The 24,568-nt window shown below is 58.4% G+C and overlaps 1 protein-coding gene across 2 annotated transcripts in view; it reads left to right on the forward strand.

Moving 5' to 3' along the window:
- Positions 1–330: 330 nt before the first annotated feature.
- Positions 331–24,568, forward strand: part of ATAD2B (ATPase family AAA domain containing 2B) — a 107,747-nt gene continuing 83,509 nt past the window's right edge. For both annotated transcript variants that reach the window (XM_066596739.1, XM_066596748.1), the window contains exons 1-2: positions 331–620; positions 23,575–23,729. In XM_066596739.1, coding sequence (XP_066452836.1) covers positions 513–620; positions 23,575–23,729 — 263 coding nt within the window. In that variant the 5' untranslated portion in view covers positions 331–512. The remainder of the gene's footprint in view (positions 621–23,574; positions 23,730–24,568) is intronic.

The raw sequence follows: 24,568 nt of genomic DNA on the forward strand, positions 1-24,568 counted from the left end.
GGTCACATCAGGGGTCATCTGTAATAACCCTGTATAAGAATGGTAGCAGCCATTTATAGAAGGAATAACACATTAAACCAACCCACTAGTGCCCCTCTCTTGTTTTGCTGACAGAGATGACAACTACCTGTAGGGTTTACACTGTGACAATTGCTAAAAACTGTCTCTATCCCCACCATTTGCCCTTTTCTACCAAACCAAAGATGGCGCCCAGAGCTTTCCCCCGCACCCACGTGACCTCGGCTAAAGGCTAAACCCTAAAGACCATAGAGTTGTCGACGAAGTCTAGCTCCCTCTGGCGGTTGGTGGAAGGATCGGTTGTGAGCCTGACTGAGCAGAGAAAGGGAAATGGCGGCCGGCGGCGGCTTAGCCTGATCCGGAGGAACCGGAGAGAGCGGAGCTGCCGGGCGGTGTCTGCGGGTCGGCCTGGAGGACGGGCGGCGGACGGCAGCAGCAGGGACCGGGGGTGCTGGCAACGACAGAGCCGGAGCTTACCGGCTGCCGCTAACAACATGGTGAAGACCCGACGGAGCGCCCTGCAAGGCCCGGACGGGAGGTTCATCTCATCCCGGACCCGCTCCGGACAGAGCCGGCTGACTACCAGGACACCCCCGGCCAAGGTGAGGCGGGAGGAGACGGCGGAGCGGCGGCCATTGTGTCTGCGGGGTGTGATATGTGATATAGTACATGGCAGGAGGATATACTACATGATACCGGAGCACTGCTGGGAGATGTATATATAACATTATACCGAGTACTACATGATAGCTGGCTGTATAATATATATTATATATGACTGCCGGTATAATATATCTAATGGGCAGTATTGTATGCAGGATATGACCCCATAGTGTAGTAATATATCATATACAGTAGTGTGTATTACAGTATACTGCCTTGTTATAAGCTGTAGTATCTGTGTATTGCAGTATATTATAACATGACGTCGGTGTAGATTACATAACAGCTTCTCATTGTGTATTATAGTATATTGCATGTGTTATATTATAATGTTATAGTGTTACTATGGAGTATTATATAGCCCTTACAGTATATTGTGTATATTACATTACACTGTTATATAGTATATTACTATGGAGCATTATCATATGGGCATTCTATAACCTGTCAGTGTATTATATCTTGGTGTATATTACATATTAGTGCGGTGCAATCGTATCTCGCTGTGTATGATGGTATATTGTGTGTATTACACTAGGTATATATTGTTACTATGGAGCATTATGATATGGTCCTTACAGTATCTTATAACCTGTCAGAATACTATATCTCAGTGTATATTACATGTTAGTGTCGTCAGTTCTAGTATCTCACGGTGTGGTGGATATTGAATTCCTGTAGTTTATCATTAGGGAATGATATTACGTCAGTATATTATATTACACTATGATGTATATTGTTACTATGGAGCATTATCATATGGCCCATACTGTATATTACTGTAGTGTTCTAGTGTCATGGTGTTGGACTGTAGTAGTTAGTATATATTACACCACTTGGTATAGTATATGTTACTGTGGAGCCCCGGTATACTCAGTGTATCCTGCAGTAATATCCTGTATCTGCGGTATACTCTACAGACTTATAGCCAGGGCTGTGAGAACAGAGTGGATCTATAAAGAGAGAATGCAGAGCTGAGTGTGGCTATAGCAGGGGTAGCAGAGCTGAGTGTGGCTATAGCAGGGGTAGCAGAGCTGAGTGTGGCTATGGCAGGGGTAGCAGAGCTGAGTGTGGCTATGGCAGGGGTAGCAGAGCTGAGTGTGGCTATGGCAGGGGTAGCAGAGCTGAGTGTGGCTATGGCAGGGGTAGCAGAGCTGAGTGTGGCTATGGCAGGGGTAGCAGAGCTGAGTGTGGCTATGGCAGGTGTAGCAGAGCTGAGTGTGGCTATGGCAGGTGTAGCAGAGCTGAGTGTGGCTATGGCAGGTGTAGCAGAGCTGAGTGTGGCTATGGCAGGTGTAGCAGAGCTGAGTGTGGCTATGGCAGGTGTAGCAGAGCTGAGTGTGGCTATGGCAGGTGTAGCAGAGCTGAGTGTGGCTATGGCAGGTGTAGCAGAGCTGAGTGTGGCTATGGCAGGTGTAGCAGAGCTGAGTGTGGCTATGGCAGGTGTAGCAGAGCTGAGTGTGGCTATGGCAGGTGTAGCAGAGCTGAGTGTGGCTATGGCAGGTGTAGCAGAGCTGAGTGTGGATATGGCAGGTGTAGCAGAGCTGAGTGTGGATATGGCAGGTGTAGCAGATGATGTCTAATCTGTAGCCTTCCATTGGGCTGTATATATACGGTGAGCGCTCTAGCGCTGGTGTAGCAGAGCTGAGGGTGTTGTGTGCCTGCTCTCAGCCTGTGATATGTGGTTGGCGCACCCAGCAGTGGCCGCCTCGGCTCTGCTACATCTGCCTCATCTGTATACGGTGGTTATTGGCGGATGCCGTTGGTCATGTGACTTTCTTTCTCTTCTCACGGACTTGTGTTGTCAGCTGTCATGTGACCTCTGTAGTAGCCGCTGCGGCACATCTTGTCTGCCGGTCCTGTTAGTGTTGGTCCTGCGGCTGGTGTGTAGTGTGTGGGCTTGGCAGGGCTTTGTGCCCATTGTGGTGCGGGCACAGCGGGGGCCTGTTCTGTGCGGGGAGCCGTCTGGATTGTACAAAAGAACAAAAGTTTGTGTGGAGCTGGCGGTGAGCGCCCTCTGTGGTGACTGTGGGCACAGCGGCTGGGATAACTGGTTCTCTCAGGAGCCTCCCTGCACAAACCTGTGCACTAATAAAGTTGCATTTGTTGTAAACACAACCCCCCCCTCTTCTGCAGGGACAGAAGTTCCAGCTTGTTTGGTTGCAGCCGGGATCTCTTGTCTCACGCTGTATTTCCTATGGCGCTGTCGCTCTGTGAGCTTGCGGAGCATGCTGGGAGTTGTAGTTCTGCCACAGCTGGGCGGGGCGACAGGTCGGTGAGGTGTAACTAATGTGGGAGGAGGACGCTTCCTCTAAACTCCACTTCACAGAACTGCCCCCAGGGTGACAGGAGAATGGCAGTGGGTGCAGCAGGTGGTTGGCATGCCGTGCCAGTCACTATGCCAAATCCTCTTGGCATCCTCCTGTGTTTGCATTCTTGCTGGCGCTCTAAAAAAACAACCTGCAGGGTAGCCCTCCTGTATGTTGCTGGCATAGGGGGCCGCTTTCTTGCCCCCTGCCTGTGTAGGTGTCGCACTCGAGGGTAGGGGGGCCGCTTTCTTGCCCCCTGCGTGTGTGGGTGTCGCACTCGAGGGTAGGGGGGCCGCTTTCTTGCCCCCTGCCTGTGTGGGTGTCGCACTCGAGGGTAGGGGGGCCGCTTTCTTGCCCCCTGCTTGTGTGGGTGTCGCACTCTAGGGTAGGGGGGGCCGCTTTCTTGCCCCCAGCCTGTGTGGGTGTCGCACTCTGGGGTAGGGGGCCCGCCGCCTTGCCCCCAGCCTGTGTGGGTGTCGCACTCTGGGGTAGGGGGCCCGCCGCCTTGCCCCCAGCCTGTGTGGGTGTCGCACTCTGGGGTAGGGGGCCCGCCGCCTTGCCCCCAGCCTGTGTGGGTGTCGCACTCTGGGGTAGGGGGCCCGCCGCCTTGCCCCCCGCATGTGTGGGTGTCGCACTCTGGGGTAGGGGGCCCGCCGCCTTGCCCCCCGCCTGTGTGGGTGTCGCACTCTGGGGTAGCCGGCCCGCCGCCTTGCCCCCCGCCTGTGTGGGTGTCGCACTCTTCTTACATTGAGCGATCACCTTGCCTTCGGAGTGGAGGGTACAGAAGACAAGCGGGGTGTTGTAAGAACACATTACTGAGCGGGGAGTGGAAGGGCTCACAGACCTGCTAGAGAGCTGCAGTAAGGAGTTTGTTACCCGTTTAGTGACCCCTGTAACTTGGCCGGGTCACCTGACCTACGTGTTGGTGGCTGGTTGTGTCCCACCTTCCCCCCTGAAGTTGTGCGGAGGCTTTCCCCTCTGGCTGTGCAGAGCTGGTTGCGGGGGCCGCGGGGCGGAGCAGCAGGGCTGAGTCTGGTGCCGGCTGCTCTCTCCATACAAGTTCATCTGGGGCCGCACATGACTGCCAGCGCCTCCCGCATGTAAACAAAGGAGCAGCTGCTGAGCAGAGTGGGCCCGCAGCCATGTGAGCGGCCGCTGCACATACGTGACAGACACACGCTTCATATCACGTTTCTGGGACGCCCCCCGGTGCTCATCCGAGGAATTCCATAATCCAGTGTGATGTAACGCAGCCAGCGAGCCCCATACTGATCCCGAACAGAACGTCTGTGTTGGTAATTGTGCAGGTCAATGTTAGCTATTGTTCCCTGTTATCAATTGAATGGGGACTGTCCTGTCTGTGAGCCCACCGGTCTGAAGAAAATGTGTTAAAAACAAACTGCTTTGGGGGAAGCCGGACCTCCTTCCCCCGTCTCCGACGGTCTTGGTGCCGAGGTGCACTGTCCTACCAAAAGTAACCGGACCAACAATCTCAAGTAGTATTTATTTCCATCAGTGGGAGCTGTGCCTGCAGTTACCAGCGCCGGCCACTACACGGAGGCCGGCGCAGAGACTTCCGCTCTGACCTCTGTGTTATTGCGGCGCTGACAGCATGCGCCCACTCAGCTGACTGGTCGGGGGTCCCAAGCGACGGACCGTGGCTGATCAACTATTGGTGACCTACCCTGATAAGTCATCAATAGTATTCTCCCTGGAAAACTCCATTACTTCTTAGTGGGGCTCATTTGGCCCTAATGCTCTCCGTGGTATACTTACTACTAACATCTGATACACTTCAGCTGGCATTTCCCTCCATTCATCCTACAAACATCTGGTGAGTTCTCTCAAAGGAGATGGATACTGTTTATATTTCCTGACCTGTTCCAGTCCATCCCACAGATGTTCAGGTTTGGGTCTCGGTCCAATTGTGGAAAATCCATATCCTGAAACCAACCGCGTTGGATTTGTGATACTGTCCATTGTCTTGTTGGAAGTATGGCCAACCATTCCCAGAGTATTACCACATCTCCATGTTCATGGTTCTTGTCACTACACCCAACGGACCAAGACCATAATGGAACCTTCACCGTACATAACGATACAATCGGGCAAAATACGTTCCGTGACGTGTAAATGGGCCTTAAGACAACTAGAAGCCGGTGGACACGGACGCACACTGATTTTGTTTTTGATTACTCAATGCAAAATGAAGCAACTTTCTAAATAGCCTTCATTAAAAGGGTCTTACCATCATGCTGTTGTAGAGTCTGTGGGTATTAGTGTATCTTGACGCCACCGTAAGCTAGGGGGCGTGCAGAGTGTTTCAGTGTGAGCAGATCACATGAGCAAGAGGAGGTTTTCAGGGAGGATAGATCACAGGGACAACGGGAAGGGGGGGGGGGTGTAGAGGTGTTCAGGGAGGGTGGATCACACGGGCAACAGAGGGAGAGAGCGTGGAGGTTTTCAGGAAGGGTGGATCACACGGGCAACGGGGCGTGGAGGTTTTCAGGGAGGGTGGATCACATGGGCAATAGGAGGGGGACGTGGAGGTTTTCGGGGAGGGTGGATCACACGGGGGGGGACGTGGAGGTTTTCGGGGAGGGTGGATCACACGGGGGGGGGGGACGTGGAGGTTTTCGGGGAGGGTGGATCACACGGGGGGGGACGTGGAGGTTTTCGGGGAGGGTGGATCACACGGGGGGGGGGACGTGGAGGTTTCCGGGGAGGGTGGATCACACGGGGGGGGGGACGTGGAGGTTTTCGGGGAGGGTGGATCACACGGGGGGGGGGAGGGACGTGGAGGTTTTCGGGGAGGGTGGATCACACGGGGGGGGGGAGGGACGTGGAGGTTTTCGGGGAGGGTGGATCACGGGGGGGGGGGGGGGGACGTGGAGGTTTTCGGGGAGGGTGGATCACACGGGGGGGGGGGGAGGGACGTGGAGGTTTTCGGGGAGGGTGGATCACACGGGGGGGGGGGGGAGGGACGTGGAGGTTTTCGGGGAGGGTGGATCACACGGGGGGGGGGGGGAGGGACGTGGAGGTTTTCGGGGAGGGTGGATCACACGGGGGGGGGGGGGAGGGACGTGGAGGTTTTCGGGGAGGGTGGATCACACGGGGGGGGGGGGGGACGTGGAGGTTTTCGGGGAGGGTGGATCACACGGGGGGGGGGGGACGTGGAGGTTTTCGGGGAGGGTGGATCACACGGGGGGGGGGGGGACGTGGAGGTTTTCGGGGAGGGTGGATCACACGGGGGGGGGGGGGACGTGGAGGTTTTCGGGGAGGGTGGATCACACGGGGGGGGGACGTGGAGGTTTTCGGGGAGGGTGGATCACACGGGGGGGGAGCGTGGAGGATTTCGGGGAGGGTGGATCACACGGGGGGGGGGGACGTGGAGGTTTTCGGGGAGGGTGGATCACACGGGGGGGGAGGGCGTGGAGGATTTCGGGGGAGGGTGGATCACACGGGGGGGGGGGGGGGCGTGGAGGATTTCGGGGGAGGGTGGATCACACGGACAACGGGGAGGGCGTGGAGGATTTCGGGGGAGGGTGGATCACACGGACAACGGGGAGGGCGTGGAGGATTTCGGGGGAGGGTGGATCACACGGACAACGGGGAGGGCGTGGAGGATTTCGGGGAGGGTGGATCACACGGACAACGGGGAGGGCGTGGAGGATTTCGGGGAGGGTGGATCACACGGACAACGGGGAGGGCGTGGAGGATTTCGGGGAGGGTGGATCACACGGACAACGGGGAGGGCGTGGAGGATTTCGGGGGGGGCGCGGAGGATTTCGGGGAGGGTGGATCACACGGGCAACGGGGAGGGCGCGGAGGATTTCGGGGAGGGTGGATCACACGGGCAACGGGGAGGGCGCGGAGGATTTCGGGGAGGGTGGATCACACGGGCAACGGGGAGAGCGCGGAGGATTTAGGGGAGGGTGGATCACACGGGCAACGGGGAGGGTGGATCACACGGGCAACGGGGAGGGTGGATCACACGGGCAACGGGGAGGGTGGATCACACGGGCAACGGGGAGGGCGCGGAGGATTTCGGGGAGGGTGGATCACACGGGCAACGGGGAGGGCGCGGAGGATTTCGGGGAGGGTGGATCACACGGGCAACGGGGAGGGCGCGGAGGATTTCGGGGAGGGTGGATCACACGGGCAACGGGGAGGGCGCGGAGGATTTCGGGGGGGGGTGGATCACACGGGCAACGGGGAGGGCGCGGAGGATTTCGGGGGGGGTGGATCACACGGGCAACGGGGAGGGCGCGGAGGATTTCGGGGGGGGTGGATCACACGGGCAACGGGGAGGGCGCGGAGGATTTCGGGGGGGGTGGATCACACGGGCAACGGGGAGGGCGCGGAGGATTTCGGGGAGGGTGGATCACACGGGCAACGGGGAGGGCGCGGAGGATTTCGGGGAGGGTGGATCACACGGGCAACGGGGAGGGCGCGGAGGATTTCGGGGAGGGTGGATCACACGGGCAACGGGGAGGGCGCGGAGGATTTCGGGGAGGGTGGATCACACGGGCAACGGGGAGGGCGCGGAGGATTTCGGGGAGGGTGGATCACACGGGCAACGGGGAGGGCGCGGAGGATTTCGGGGAGGGTGGATCACACGGGCAACGGGGAGGGCGCGGAGGATTTCGGGGAGGGTGGATCACACGGGCAACGGGGAGGGCGCGGAGGATTTCGGGGAGGGTGGATCACACGGGCAACGGGGAGGGCGCGGAGGATTTCGGGGAGGGTGGATCACACGGGCAACGGGGAGGGCGCGGAGGATTTCGGGGAGGGTGGATCACACGGGCAACGGGGAGGGCGCGGAGGATTTCGGGGAGGGTGGATCACACGGGCAGCGGGGAGGGCGCGGAGGATTTCGGGGAGGGTGGATCACACGGGCAACGGGGAGGGCGCGGAGGATTTCGGGGAGGGTGGATCACACGGGCAACGGGGAGGGCGCGGAGGATTTCGGGGAGGGTGGATCACACGGGCAACGGGGAGGGCGCGGAGGATTTCGGGGAGGGTGGATCACACGGGCAACGGGGAGGGCGCGGAGGATTTCGGGGAGGGTGGATCACACGGGCAACGGGGAGGGTGGATCACACGGGCAACGGGGAGGGTGGATCACACGGGCAACGGGGAGGGTGGATCACACGGGCAACGGGGAGGGTGGATCACACGGGCAACGGGGAGGGTGGATCACACGGGCAACGGGGAGGGTGGATCACACGGGCAACGGGGAGGGTGGATCACACGGGCAACGGGGAGGGTGGATCACACGGGCAACGGGGAGGGTGGATCACACGGGCAACGGGGAGGGTGGATCACACGGGCAACGGGGAGGGTGGATCACACGGGCAACGGGGAGGGTGGATCACACGGGCAACGGGGAGGGTGGATCACACGGGCAACGGGGAGGGTGGATCACACGGGCAACGGGGAGGGTGGATCACACGGGCAACGGGGAGGGTGGATCACACGGGCAACGGGGAGGGTGGATCACACGGGCAACGGGGAGGGCGCGGAGGATTTCGGGGAGGGTGGATCACACGGGCAACGGGGAGGGCGCGGAGGATTTCGGGGAGGGTGGATCACACGGGCAACGGGGAGGGCGCGGAGGATTTCGGGGAGGGTGGATCACACGGGCAACGGGGAGGGCGCGGAGGATTTCGGGGAGGGTGGATCACACGGGCAACGGGGAGGGCGCGGAGGATTTCGGGGAGGGTGGATCACACGGGCAACGGGGAGGGCGCGGAGGATTTCGGGGGGGGGGGGGTGGATCACACGGGCAACGGGGAGGGCGCGGAGGATTTCGGGGAGGGTGGATCACACGGGCAACGGGGAGGGCGCGGAGGATTTCGGGGAGGGTGGATCACACGGGCAACGGGGAGGGCGCGGAGGATTTCGGGGAGGGTGGATCACACGGGCAACGGGGAGGGCGCGGAGGATTTCGGGGAGGGTGGATCACACGGGCAACGGGGAGGGCGCGGAGGATTTCGGGGAGGGTGGATCACACGGGCAACGGGGAGGGCGCGGAGGATTTCGGGGAGGGTGGATCACACGGGCAACGGGGAGGGCGCGGAGGATTTCGGGGAGGGTGGATCACACGGGCAACGGGGAGGGCGCGGAGGATTTCGGGGAGGGTGGATCACACGGGCAACGGGGAGGGCGCGGAGGATTTCGGGGGGGGTGGATCACACGGGCAACGGGGAGGGCGCGGAGGATTTCGGGGGGGGTGGATCACACGGGCAACGGGGAGGGCGCGGAGGATTTCGGGGAGGGTGGATCACACGGGCAACGGGGAGGGCGCGGAGGATTTCGGGGAGGGTGGATCACACGGGCAACGGGGAGGGCGCGGAGGATTTCGGGGAGGGTGGATCACACGGGCAACGGGGAGGGCGCGGAGGATTTCGGGGAGGGTGGATCACACGGGCAACGGGGAGGGCGCGGAGGATTTCGGGGAGGGTGGATCACACGGGCAACGGGGAGGGCGCGGAGGATTTCGGGGAGGGTGGATCACACGGGCAACGGGGAGGGCGCGGAGGATTTCGGGGAGGGTGGATCACACGGGCAACGGGGAGGGCGCGGAGGATTTCGGGGAGGGTGGATCACACGGGCAACGGGGAGGGCGCGGAGGATTTCGGGGAGGGTGGATCACACGGGCAACGGGGAGGGCGCGGAGGATTTCGGGGAGGGTGGATCACACGGGCAACGGGGAGGGCGCGGAGGATTTCGGGGAGGGTGGATCACACGGGCAACGGGGAGGGCGCGGAGGATTTCGGGGAGGGTGGATCACACGGGCAACGGGGAGGGCGCGGAGGATTTCGGGGAGGGTGGATCACACGGGCAACGGGGAGGGCGCGGAGGATTTCGGGGAGGGTGGATCACACGGGCAACGGGGAGGGCGCGGAGGATTTCGGGGAGGGTGGATCACACGGGCAACGGGGAGGGCGCGGAGGATTTCGGGGAGGGTGGATCACACGGGCAACGGGGAGGGCGCGGAGGATTTCGGGGAGGGTGGATCACACGGGCAACGGGGAGGGCGCGGAGGATTTCGGGGAGGGTGGATCACACGGGCAACGGGGAGGGTGGATCACACGGGCAACGGGGAGGGTGGATCACACGGGCAACGGGGAGGGTGGATCACACGGGCAACGGGGAGGGTGGATCACACGGGCAACGGGGAGGGTGGATCACACGGGCAACGGGGAGGGTGGATCACACGGGCAACGGGGAGGGCGCGGAGGATTTCGGGGAGGGTGGATCACACGGGCAACGGGGAGGGCGCGGAGGATTTCGGGGAGGGTGGATCACACGGGCAACGGGGAGGGCGCGGAGGATTTCGGGGAGGGTGGATCACACGGGCAACGGGGAGGGCGCGGAGGATTTCGGGGAGGGTGGATCACACGGGCAACGGGGAGGGCGCGGAGGATTTCGGGGGGGGGGGTGGATCACACGGGCAACGGGGAGGGCGCGGAGGATTTCGGGGGGGGGGGTGGATCACACGGGCAACGGGGAGGGCGCGGAGGATTCCGGGGGGGGTGGATCACACGGGCAACGGGGAGGGCGCGGAGGATTTCGGGGAGGGTGGATCACACGGGCAACGGGGAGGGCGCGGAGGATTTCGGGGAGGGTGGATCACACGGGCAACGGGGAGGGCGCGGAGGATTTCGGGGAGGGTGGATCACACGGGCAACGGGGAGGGCGCGGAGGATTTCGGGGAGGGTGGATCACACGGGCAACGGGGAGGGCGCGGAGGATTTCGGGGAGGGTGGATCACACGGGCAACGGGGAGGGCGCGGAGGATTTCGGGGAGGGTGGATCACACGGGCAACGGGGAGGGCGCGGAGGATTTCGGGGAGGGTGGATCACACGGGCAACGGGGAGGGTGGATCACACGGGCAACGGGGAGGGTGGATCACACGGGCAACGGGGAGGGTGGATCACACGGGCAACGGGGAGGGTGGATCACACGGGCAACGGGGAGAGTGGATCACACGGGCAACGGGGAGTGTGGATCACACGGGCAACGGGGAGGGTGGATCACACGGGCAACGGGGAGGGTGGATCACACGGGCAACGGGGAGGGTGGATCACACGGGCAACGGGGAGGGTGGATCACACGGGCAACGGGGAGGGCGCGGAGGATTTCGGGGAGGGTGGATCACACGGGCAACGGGGAGGGCGCGGAGGATTTCGGGGAGGGTGGATCACACGGGCAACGGGGAGGGCGCGGAGGATTTCGGGGAGGGTGGATCACACGGGCAACGGGGGGCGGGGCGGGGCCGGCAGCGTGGAGGTTTTCGCGGAGGGTGGCTCACACGGGCAACGGGGGGGGGGCGTGGAGGATTTCGGGGAGGGTGGCTCACACGGGCAACGGGGGGGGGGGGGGCGTGGAGGATTTCGGGGAGGGTGGCTCACACGGGCAACGGGGGGGGGGGGGCGTGGAGTATTTCAGGAGGTTGGATCACACGGGCAACGGGGGGGAGGCGTGGAGTATTTCAGGAGGTTGGATCACACGGGCAACGGGGTGGAGGCGTGGAGGATTTCAGGAGGTTGGATCACACGGGCAGCGGGGGGGGGGAGGCGTGGAGGATTTCAGGAGGTTGGATCACACGGGCAACGGGGGGGGGGGGGGGGAGGCGTGAAGCTTTTCAGGGAGGGTGAGGTTTTCAGGGAAGGTGGATCACACGTGCAACCGGGTGGACTGTGGAGGATTTCGGGGAGGGTGGCTCACACGGCCAACGGGGGGCGGGGAGGGTGGCTCACATGGCCAACGGGGGGCGGGGAGGGTGGAGGTTTTCAGGGAGGGTGGATAACACGGGCATCGGGGGGCGTGGAGTATTTCAGGGAGGTTGGATCGCTTGGGTAACGGGGGCCGTGGAGTATTTCAGGGAGGGTGGATCACAAGGGCAACAGAGGGGGGATGGCGTGGAGGTTTTCAGGTAGGGTGGATCACACGGGCAGCAGAGGGGGGGCGAGCACATACATGACAATTTGTAAGAGGATGAATCCCCTGAGCTGTGTACAAGAATAAGAGGGGTGGGGTGTCTCACATGAGCGGATTTTAATTGCGGAATCCATGTGGAAGATCAGCGGTAAAACGCGGGCCATGAAAGGCGTGAATTTTTAACTTGCCTTCATACTCCCAGGTAGAAATTGCGTATTCTACAAGCAAAAGAAAACGCAGCGGGCTCATGTCTTAGCTCTGATTCCGCACAGGCAGCCCCTATTGAAGTCAATGGATGCGGGTGTTCTGTCACCTATAGGTAATATTGCGTACGAACGGTGGAAACACTCGCAACTTCAAAGGAAAAGCCAGAATGCCGGAGAGAGAAAGCTTACTTTCCGCTCAAACGATAGGTTGTGCATGACCTACATCCGCAATCATTTGTAACTTCTTCCACAAATGATCGCAGGTCTTCCGCTGCGGGAATCCGACCCATTCATGTGAGCCCGGCCTAGGGCACACAAGTCATGGCTGGCATGAGCAGCACCCGACGTAGCCCACTAACTGTAATGAGATACGTTGGGTTTCTGTCACGTCCTCCACGATTTTACCCTACCTAGTAGGGCAGCAAGTTGCTAGATCTGCGCCAAAGCCTGCAACCTGGGCAGCGGATGTGAACAGTCCTTAACATTTCTAAAGCAATGTTTACCATGTAACACCTCGCACCCCTCTACGGATTCAGCGTGTCCTCTCGGCATCCTGGTTTCCTCACATGCCATATATTACTAGACACCAGATGTGCGGCAGATGGGGCGGCCGTGTTCCCTGCGACCAGCTTCACCCTCTGAGTGTTTGATGCTCCTTCATCTGGCTGCTCTCATGGTTTCTTCATCTCATCCATAAGACATCAAGATGTAAAGTATGGCGGCACGAATGTGGGCTCGTACGGGGAAGCCGCCAGAGAAACCTACCATAGAGCTCCGGTTATCCATCGGAGGTGAAACAGGATATTACAGCGTCATGGTGCCGACTCTGTGGATTTACCGCAGCGGCAAAATTGCACGAACTGTTGCGGTTTTCACGTCTTCATTTGAAGCAGTGAAATCGGCATGTGTAACGTGGGTATCACCATTTGCAAATCCATAGTGGTTCCTCCGCAAGACCGTGGCGAAATCCGCGTTGGACGGGCGGAATATCCCGCCATGCGAGCGTTCTAAATGCTGTCGATTTTTTTTTTTCTGCAGCATCTTCAACCCTCAGGCTGACCTCACATGGCGACCGTATTTGTGAGCACAAAAATTGCGCATGCAATATGAAGTGAATGGAAGCCATTGAATTCAATTCGTGAAAAAAGTTAATATACTATTTGCCAGCGCAGTTCGCCATAGAAGTCAATGGTAGTGCGCGTAATATGCGCAATTGTGCTGAAAAGAGAACACCTCTGAAACTCATTCGCCATTTTATCCGCTTCCTTTATTTTGCCGCACGCTAATGAACGTTCCCTGGGGGTAGAAAAAGTACAGTAAGATATGGCGATACACACCCAAAAGAGCCTGGTTAATAGCACAAAAATGTTGCACAATTGCAGATCCAATAAGCTTATCAGAAATTCCGCGTACGGATTCTGCTCCTCGGCACGCCTAAATCCGTGTGCAGATCTGCGGCGAAACAGTCAAGACGTCTTCTGTGCTTCTACAGGCGGAATCCTCCGTATGAACACGCCCACAGGGCTCCTTCACGCTGGCGCTAAAATCCTCCAAGATTTGTGCATTGCGAGACGCACAAATATGAAACCCATTCTTTTGCATGGGTTCATTTACACTTGCGAGGTCTCCTTGCATGGCACCGCCTTGCGATGCGGGAAACAAGTCGCAGCATGCCTATTCTTTTGACGATGTCGCCCATTGCCTCTAATGGGGTCGGCGGCAGCCCCATGGAAAGCAATGGGAGATGATCGCAATCCTCTGCTGCTGTTGTGGGCGTCATCCCAGCAGCCTCGCGCTGCTGCTGCCTACCCTATTGAAAGCAATGGGATGTAGGGATTCTCCGCAGTCATGCGAGATCTTAGAAGGTTTGCGAGAGCGATATCGGACCGTGAATCGTTTGGTGCGCAGCAGAAAACTCGTCTCCAAATTCACACAAAAACCCCCCACCAGAATCCCAACACAGAAGATCTTGTTTCCGCATCAAGAAGTAACATGTTGACCCGTTGGTGGCATTGGCCCCAATGACTCGGTGTATGGAGGCCTCTCAACTTTGTCCCAACAGATGATTTGGGGGGAAAGCAGGACCAGGGATATTGAATTTTAACACTCGATCCTTTTGTGCCCCGGGGGGGATAATCCGCCATCAGAGGTGGCTGGCTGCGGCTTACCTCCCTAAACACACATACGGGGAACTCGGGAGAAACTGCTGTCAAACGTTCATCTAACGATTATTGGAGGTGTATGGGGGTCTTCAGGATCCGTCAGCCAGTGACTGCAGCTTTGAGCAGTCCCTCCTTCCCGGTCAGTCTACCCTGCCATAGACAATAGTAGTCCTGCGGTTCGGTGACGAGTACCCCCGTGGGTGACGGGTCTGAGAGCCATTATTGACCCGCGCACAATTAAGTCTTTCTATAGCGGCCGCTGTCCCTGCAGACTAGGACCGCAGCTGACGCCTCCCCTCCTCCACATAATGCTTTTTGTTTAGTCAGCGTCTTCTGAGGAGTCTTGTGTGAGAACCCAGACTCTGGACACCGCTCGTAAATCTCTGCAAAGTAAACGTATCATAAATTCCCCCTGACGTCACCTACATAACCTGTGCCAGATCTCCAGCTGTGATACAGTGCACTGCCGCTGCCAAGAAACAAGGCGCTGGGGCTGCTTTAAGACGGGGAGGTTTTAGATGCATGTCTTATAGTTTATATGAAGGGTTCGCCTCTGGGAGGAATAGGTCATAGGCCATCAGAAGGATCTGTCCCATTACAAGCCGCTGCTTTTTCCTTTTCCATTTGATGCTACATTATAGTGCCCGGCTTTAAGTTTGGCCATATCTCCAGTAATCAGACCGTCATCTGAAGTGTAATAAAACAAAGGCTTTATATTTTTCTCAGTATTGAGGACACCAGTAATCCTGGCCAAGCCGCCAACTACATTTGCAGAGATGCAGACCTAAACTGTCAAGGATCCTCCTGCATGCTTCACTGCTGCCTGCAGACACTCATTATTGTACCGCTCTCCCGCATGCTTCACTGCTTGCTGCAGACACTCATTATTGTACCGCTCTCCCCATGCTTCACTGCTTCCTGCAGACACATTATTGTACTGCTCTCCCGCATGCTTCACTGCTTCCTGCAGACACTCATTATTGTACGGCTCTCCACCGTGCTTCATTGTTGTCTGCAGACACTCATTATTGTACGGCTCTCCACCGTGCTTCACTGCTTCCTGCAGACACTCATTATTGTACGGCTCTCCACCGTGCTTCACTGTTGTCTGCAGACACACATTACTGTACCGCTCTCCCGCATGCTTCACTGCTTCCTGCAAACACTCATTATTGTACCGCTCCCCACCATACTTCACTGCTTTCTGCACACACTCATTGTACTGCTCTCTACCATGCTTTACTGCTGCCTGCAGACACTCCTTATTGTACCGCTCTCCCCCGTGCTTCACTGCTTCCTGCAGACACATTATTGTACTGGTCTCCCCCATGCTTCACTGCTGCTTGCAGACACATTATTGTAGCGCTCTCCCCCGTGCTTCACTGCTGCCTGCAGACACATTATTGTAGCGCTCTTCCCCGTGCTTCACTGCTGCCTGCAGACACATTATTGTAGCGCTCTTCCCCGTGCTTCACTGCGCTTCACTGCTGCCTGCAGACACTCATTATTGTACCGCTCTCCACCATGCTTCACTGCTGCCTGCAGACACTCCTTATTGTACAGCTCTCCACAGTGCTTCACTGCTGCCTGCAGACACTCATTATTGTAGTTTTCCACCATGCTTCACTGCTGCCTGCAGACACTCATTATTGTACTGCTGTCCCCCGTCCTTCACTGCTGCCTGCAGACACATTATTGTAGCGCTCTTCCCCGTGCTTCACTGCTGCCTGCAGACACATTATTGTAGCGCTCTTCCCCGTGCTTCACTGCTGCCTGCAGACACATTATTGTAGCGCTCTTCCCCGTGCTTCACTGCTGCCTGCAGACACATTATTGTAGCGCTCTTCCCCGTGCTTCACTGCTGCCTGCAGACACATTATTGTAGCGCCCTTCCCCGTGCTTCACTGCTGCCTGCAGACACATTATTGTAGCGCTCTTCCCCGTGCTTCACTGCTGCCTGCAGACACAGTATTGTAGCGCTCTTCCCCGTGCTTCACTGCTGCCTGCAGACACATTATTGTAGCGCTCTTCCCCGTGCTTCACTGCTGCCTGCAGACACATTATTGTAGCGCTCTCCCCCGTGCTTCACTGCTGCCTGCAGACACTCATTATTGTACTGCTCTCCACCATGCTTCACTGCTGCCTGCAGACACTCCTTATTGTACAGTTCTCCACAGTGCTTCACTGCTGCCTGCAGACACTCATTATTGTACTGTTTTCCACCATGCTTCACTGCTGCCTGCAGACACTCATTATTGTACCGCTGTCCCCCGTCCTTCACTGCTTCCTGCAGACACATTATTGTAGCGCTCTCTCCCTGTGCTTCACTGCTGCCTGCAGACACATTATTGTAGCGCTCTTCCCCGTGCTTCACTGCTGCCTGCAGACACATTATTGTAGCGCTCTTCCCCGTGCTTCACTGCTGCCTGCAGACACATTATTGTAGCGCTCTTCCCTGTGCTTCACTGCTGCCTGCAGACACATTATTGTAGCGCTCTTCCCCGTGCTTCACTGCTGCCTGCAGACACATTATTGTAGCCCTCTCCCCCGTGCTTCACTGCTGCCTGCAGACACATTATTGTAGCCCTCTCCCCCGTGCTTCACTGCTGCCTGCAGACACATTATTGTAGCCCTCTCCCCCGTGCTTCACTGCTGCCTGCAGACACATTATTGTAGCGCTCTCCCCCGTGCTTCACTGCTGCCTGCAGACACTCAGAAAGCCACTGGTTTTGAGTCATCCACTTGAACGATTTTTTTTTTTTTTCATCCAGCCCAGACCATCATGACAACCACTTTGAGCCATTACTCGTCTGTTAAATTCTACAAAGATATCTTTGGCCCTTCGCTTTTTCAGCACCACTCCCCCACTTCTGAACAAATACTCCATCCCGAATGCCACAGATGGCAGTAGTGCTGCCCGTGCCACAAGCCTGACGGCTCCCGCTGTGGACAGTCCGCTGGAAATCCGCCCCGTATACCCAGCCTGACCGCCGGCTTTAGGATGATTGTAGTGGGCTATGTGATTCCCAGAAGACCCTCGGTCAGTAGTTGTCATTGGGGTCAGTGCCTGACAGCGGACCCTCCTCCCATGGCCTGCTGAAAGAGACAGATATTTGGTATAATGGAGGAATTGCAGCTGATACGACTTTACAGTTGTCTGATGTGAATGTTCTCTTTTGTTCTCTGTTATCAGGGGCTTGTGTGGCTGCAGTTTGGGAGGGACACTACAGAGTTTGTACACATCAGATCCAGGAGGCTGATAAGTGTGTGTAGCTCGTGCTAGATGGAGCGATTATCATGAATTCTCATTCTTTCAAACGAGTTTTCATGGACTACTTGTGGGACCTTCCTAGAAGGAAAGCTGCGCTGTCTTGTCTGTTACTGGCTTGTTGACGGTCGTTATATTAGGTTAGACGGTCGTTATATAAGGTTAGACGGTCGTTATATTAGGTTAGACGGTCGTTATATTAGGTTAGACGGTCGTTATATTAGGTTAGACGGTCGTTATATTAGGTTAGACGGTCGTTATATTAGGTTAGACGGTCGTTATATTAGGTTAGACGGTCGTTATATTAGGTTAGACGGTCGTTATATTAGGTTAGACGGTCGCTGGTGCTTCAACAGCGTGTTTTATGTGAAACAAGTGTGCTAAAAATCTCTGTAAAGTGCTGCCGCTAGGGGTCTGCCATCCTTCTAATGTACCGGCCGCCAGGGGTCTCCCGTCCTTCTAATGTACCGGCCGCCAGAGGTCTCCCGTCCTTCCGGTGTACCGGCCGCCAGGGGTCTCCCGTCCTTCCGGTGTGCCGGCCGCCAGGGGTCTCCCGTCCTTCCGGTGTGCCGGCCGCCAGGGGTCTCCCGTCCTTCCGGTGTGCCGGCCGCCAGGGGTCTCCCGTCCTTCCGGTGTGCCGGCCGCCAGGGGTCTCCCGTCCTTCCGGTGTGCCGGCCGCCAGGGGTCTCCCGTCCTTCCGGTGTGCCGGCCGCCAGGGGTCTCCCGTCCTTCCGGTGTGCCGGCCGCCAGGGGTCTCCCGTCCTTCCGGTGTGCCGGCCGCCAGGGGTCTCCCGTCCTTCCGGTGTGCCGGCCGCCAGGGGTCTCCCGTCCTTCCGGTGTGCCGGCCGCCAGGGGTCTCCCGTCCTTCCGGTGTGCCGGCCGCCAGGGGTCTCCCGTCCTTCCGGTGTGCCGGCCGCCAGGGGTCTCCCGTCCTTCCGGTGTGCCGGCCGCCAGGGGTCTCCCGTCCTTCCGGTGTGCCGGCCGCCAGGGGCCTCCCGTCCTTCCGGTGTGCCGGCCGCCAGGGGCCTCCCGTCCTTCCGGTGTGCCGGCCGCCAGGGGCCTCCCGTCCTTCCGGTGTGCCGGCCGCCAGGGGCCTCCCGTCCTTCCGGTGTGCCGGCCGCCAGGGGCCTCCCGTCCTTCCGGTGTGCCGGCCGCCAGGGGCCTCCCGTCCTTCCGGTGTGCCGGCCGCCAGGGGCCTCCCGTCCTTCCGGTGTGCCGGCCGCCAGGGGCCTCCCGTCCTTCCGGTGTGCCGGCCGCCAGGGGCCTCCCGTCCTTCCGGTGTGCCGGCCGCCAGGGGCCTCCCGTCCTTCCGGTGTGCCGGCCGCCAGGGGCCTCCCGTCCTTCCGGTGTGCCGGCCGCCAGGGGCCTCCCGTCCTTCCGGTGTGCCGGCCGCCAGGGGCCTCCCGTCCTTCCGGTGTGCCGGCCGCCAGGGGCCTCCCGTCCTTCCGGTGTGCCGGCCGCCAGGGGCCTCCCGTCCCTCCGGTGTGCCGGCCGCCAGGGGCCTCCCGTCCCTCCGGTGTGCCGGCCGCCAGGGGCCTCCCGTCCCTCCGGTGTGCCGGCCGCCAGGGGCCCCCCGTCCCTCCGGTGTGCCGGCCGCCAGGGGCCCCCCGTCCCTCCGGTGTGCCGGCCGCCAGGGGCCCCCCGTCCCTCCGGTGTGCCGGCCGCCAGGGGCCCCCCGTCCCTCCGGTGTGCCGGCCGCCAGGGGCCCCCCGTCCCTCCGGTGTGCCGGCCGCCAGGGGCCCCCCGTCCCTCCGGTGTGCCGGCCGCCAGGGGCCCCCCGTCCCTCCGGTGTGCCGGCCGCCAGGGGCCCCCCGTCCCTCCGGTGTGCCGGCCGCCAGGGGCCCCCCGTCCCTCCGGTGTGCCGGCCGCCAGGGGCCCCCCGTCCCTCCGGTGTGCCGGCCGCCAGGGGCCCCCCGTCCCTCCGGTGTGCCGGCCGCCAGGGGCCCCCCGTCCCTCCGGTGTGCCGGCCGCCAGGGGCCCCCCGTCCCTCCGGTGTGCCGGCCGCCAGGGGCCCCCCGTCCCTCCGGTGTGCCGGCCGCCAGGGGCCCCCCGTCCCTCCGGTGTGCCGGCCGCCAGGGGCCCCCCGTCCCTCCGGTGTGCCGGCCGCCAGGGGCCCCCCGTCCCTCCGGTGTGCCGGCCGCCAGGGGCCCCCCGTCCCTCCGGTGTGCCGGCCGCCAGGGGCCCCCCGTCCCTCCGGTGTGCCGGCCGCCAGGGGCCCCCCGTCCCTCCGGTGTGCCGGCCGCCAGGGGCCCCCCGTCCCTCCGGTGTGCCGGCCGCCAGGGGCCCCCCGTCCCTCCGGTGTGCCGGCCGCCAGGGGCCCCCCGTCCCTCCGGTGTGCCGGCCGCCAGGGGCCCCCCGTCCCTCCGGTGTGCCGGCCGCCAGGGGCCCCCCGTCCCTCCGGTGTGCCGGCCGCCAGGGGCCCCCCGTCCCTCCGGTGTGCCGGCCGCCAGGGGCCCCCCGTCCCTCCGGTGTGCCGGCCGCCAGGGGCCCCCCGTCCCTCCGGTGTGCCGGCCGCCAGGGGCCCCCCGTCCCTCCGGTGTGCCGGCCGCCAGGGGCCCCCCGTCCCTCCGGTGTGCCGGCCGCCAGGGGCCCCCCGTCCCTCCGGTGTGCCGGCCGCCAGGGGCCCCCCGTCCCTCCGGTGTGCCGGCCGCCAGGGGCCCCCCGTCCCTCCGGTGTGCCGGCCGCCAGGGGCCCCCCGTCCCTCCGGTGTGCCGGCCGCCAGGGGCCCCCCGTCCCTCCGGTGTGCCGGCCGCCAGGGGCCCCCCGTCCCTCCGGTGTGCCGGCCGCCAGGGGCCCCCCGTCCCTCCGGTGCGCCGGCCGCCAGGGGCCCCCCGTCCCTCCGGTGCGCCGGCCGCCAGGGGCCCCCCGTCCCTCCGGTGCGCCGGCCGCCAGGGGCCCCCCGTCCCTCCGGTGCGCCGGCCGCCAGGGGCCCCCCGTCCCTCCGGTGCGCCGGCCGCCAGGGGCCCCCCGTCCCTCCGGTGCGCCGGCCGCCAGGGGCCCCCCGTCCCTCCGGTGCGCCGGCCGCCAGGGGCCCCCCGTCCCTCCGGTGCGCCGGCCGCCAGGGGCCCCCCGTCCCTCCGGTGCGCTTGGAGCGCACAGTGATCGCTCAATGTTTGAGAGATCACCTTGCCCTGTAAATGCAAATAGCGATTAGCGCTTAAAAGGCATGTGAACCAGGCTTTAGGGCTCTCTGGCTCTGGTTTTGGACCAGAAAAACTGAATTGAAAAGGCAGCACAGTGTCCGTCTGAGGCTGGAAACAAAGATGGTTCAACCTGTTCTCCAACTGCCTGAAGTCCAGCGCCCCCTATAGACCGCATAATCCTTGCTTGGCGTTCAGTGCTTCACATGCCTGTGTGCCGGACGAGTCAACGTGCGAGGACATAGTTATTCTCATTAGTCGTTAGCTGTGCTTAAACTGAACGATTATCTTTGAGTAAATAGTTTAACCTCTTTAACCCCTTAGTGACCAAGCCTGTGTGCGCCTTAATGACCAGACCATATTTTGGAAATCTGAAGGTGCCACTTTAACATAGAATAACTGTAAAGGCTTTGTATATCCAAGTGATTCTGACAGATTTTTCGCCACATATTGTACTTCATTTAGGCGGTAAAAATAGACAGAATTTGTGTAGATTTATTAAAAGTGCCAAAATTGGAAAAATTTAGAAGATTTTTTTTTCACCTTTTCAATTGCAATGTATCAAATATGTGCAAACATACAGTACAAATTTTTGATAAAATATCTATTTCCATCTGTTTACGTCATCTTAGATGCACATTTGAAAAACTTTTTTTTTTAACCATTTAGGAGACGTACAAATTTAACATTTGTTAACATTTTGAGGAGCACTTTGTTTTCCGGCACCAAGCCAAGATTGGAAGGGCTCATGAGTGTCAGAATAATACCCCCACAAATGACCCCATTTTAAAACCTACACCCCTTAGTGTATTCACTGAGGGGGTCAGGAGTATTTTGACTCCACAGTTTTTTTTTCAGGAGTTAATGCAATTTAGAGGAGAAAAAATAAAATTTTCGCAAATATGTCATTTAAAGGACAGGATATTTTTTTTATAATGCACATGAAAATGAGGATTTACACCCCAAAATAAATACCTCTGTTTGGCCTTTGTTCAGAAACATACCCATTGTGGCCCTAATCTTATATCTGGACGCACAACAGGGCCCAAACCGAAAGGAGCAGCCGGTGGCTTTTTAGAACAGATTTTGCTTGAAGGCCTTTTCGGCCCCATAGCGCACATGTAGAGCTATTGAGCGGCCAAAACGATGGAGAAGGCCCACACATGACCCCATTTTGAAAACTATCCCCCTTAACGAATTCATCTAGGGGTGGACTGACTATTTTGACCCCACAGTATTTGAATGAATCTAAGCAAAGCAGAAGAAAAATAAGATTTTCATTTTTTTTGTCAATTTTTAAAAAACGTTTTTTTTTTTTGTTTTTTTTGTACAGTGTACATATGAATAAAGACTTTCACCCCAAAATGGATCCCCCTGTTTGTCCCATGTTGAGAAACCTACCCATTGTGGCTCTAATCTACTTACAGGACCCATGGCAAGGCTCTGTAATAGAGGGAACACCCGTTGGATTGCAGGGCACAACTGAATCAATTCCAGGCCCCATTGCCCACTCAACTCCCTAAAAATAATTCCTCCCCTCCGCACTCTTCTTGACTTTCCCTAAAACTTAGATTAAAGTAATAATGTAAACTGTGTGGTATTTTCGAACACAGGTAATTACGGAGGCTGGTTGGGATGGGTACATGGGGCAATAAAACCGGGTATCCCCCCTCCTCTCATGCTTTTTTAGGAGGCTATTTTGTGACCTCAGTGGCAGGGACGGGGTGTAAAAAGTGGCGCTCTTAGTCTCCGTAAGGTTGCTGAAGTGCGGCTCTATGTCACGGATATCCGCATTAAAATAGAACCTGCGAATGGATTACGTAATTCCGACCCGCTAATGTGAGCGGAATTGTCTAATCCAATGCATTTGATTGTTCCACTGATCAAACTCATGCAGAAACTGCAATTACTGTCCGGGGACTACTCACCTCGCTCCCTGATTAGATCTCCTGCCTACCGGCTACCTTCAGTAGCTGGGGGCCAAGAGATTTTAATGTCCCGCGCCGATCTGGGCTTCTGCGCATGCGTCGCCATTTTTCCTTTAGACAGCAGAGGGTTTGTTCTGGAACAGATGAACGCGGGACATCATGGGGGGTGTGGGTGAGTAGTTTCAGCACCCCCCCCCCATGGATACGATCTGTGAGGGGAGCTTAAAATATAACTTTAGCTTTATTTACTTTTATGTGATTTGCACTAGTCATTGGATGACAGCTCCAGGTTGTTGGCTACCTCCAGGAGCTGTCAGCGTGGAGCTGTCATGTCCACAGCCTGCAGGGTTTTGATCCCCGCAGGGAGCATATTTTTACCTTCCTGGGGATTAAAGCCCAGCAGGCTAGGATGCAAAAAGGCAATGGGGTAGTCACTAAGGGGTTAAAGGCTTATTCCTACAAGCGATCTTCTCTTAAAGGCACGGAAATATGAAATACATTCCATTGAATGAATTTCTTCACACTGCATGCTGGGGGTCTGTCACAATGGGTGGGGGGGAGATCACAGCAAATTACGCTTGTGTGCAGACGGCCTTATACAGGCATAACAGAAAAATCCATTGGCACATGATGCAAATTGGGGAAAAAAACCTGTCCTAGGCATTAGAGCGCCATGTAAAAACGTGAATAAAATCCATTTACAGATATCGGCAACAGTTTTTCAATGGGGGGGGGGGGGGGGGGCTACTGAAGACACCAGGGGCTAAAGTACAAAGTCACCAGTCATAAAGTGATGACCTAACGCGCTCTATCGTATGGCTTTTATTCTTGTCCGTAAATGGCGCGGTTTTCTATTGCTGTGAGACAAATCAGTTTTAAGGAGAAATCTTGACAACGTACATTTTTTCCCCCCTCCCTTTGTCTTTCCAGAAAGATGCCTGCAGTGACGGCAGCCTGACTGACAGCCAGTTATCTCCTCCAGCCAAGCGAGCGTGTAACCATGCTGAGCCTGTCCGCAAAGAGAGTCCAAAACCGTGTGCCGCCAAACCGCGGGAGGGATGGAGCAGGTCAACCCGGACATCCAGGTAGAGACCGCCAACCCGGTGCGGATGGGAGGGCCGTATACAAATCAAGGCAAAAGATGTGGAATTAGACAATAACCAAATATTGGCCGCTGCTCTGAGATAATGGGATATATCCTATATGTTCAGTGTCTATGCCGCAGTGACCACAAGGTGCGCAGCCAGATCGTTTGTCACCCTTCATCCTCTTCGAAATTGGTGGTAAAACCGTCGCTTTGTCATTGATGGAACATACGGACCGAATGATGGTTTATCATCCACTTCCCAATAGGTCATTCAGATGTGACAACTAATATGGCCGCATTTCCTGTAGTCACGTCTACAATAGTAGACGCTGTAACGCAGTAGGGAAATGGCAACTGTCTAATCTAATGGTTGTCCTGTCAACACCTTCATCTGGAAAGTGCCCCGGCGTGTCACGGAGTACGCACACCGTCAGTCCATGTCAGTGGGACCGCTAGAGTTTACAAAGGTAAACTCCTCGACCGTCTCCAGCGGTCCCAATGAAGTGAATGGAGCAATGGTGCGTGTGCCCGTCCCCCACAGTTGGGACACGTTCCAAAAAGGCTTTGACGAGACGGCCCCTTTAATAAGGCTTAATTACCAAACTTTGCATTTCTCACCAACTGCTAATTTACTAATCAGCCGATATTATATGTTGGACATATCCTTTTTAACAATTTCTGAACCATGCGTTTGTTGGCGACTGAACGTCAGAAGCCTGATAGACTGCCGTAGACCCCGGGGGAAAGACAGGAGTGGGTTTCACAAGTTGTCTTCTCCATTCCCACAGCACACAGTGAGCGCAGCCTGTTTTGGTCCCACGTGATTGCTGGGGGGGT

This window comes from Eleutherodactylus coqui, chromosome 1 (assembly GCF_035609145.1).
Source record: "Eleutherodactylus coqui strain aEleCoq1 chromosome 1, aEleCoq1.hap1, whole genome shotgun sequence".
Lineage (NCBI taxonomy): Eukaryota > Metazoa > Chordata > Amphibia > Anura > Eleutherodactylidae > Eleutherodactylus > Eleutherodactylus coqui.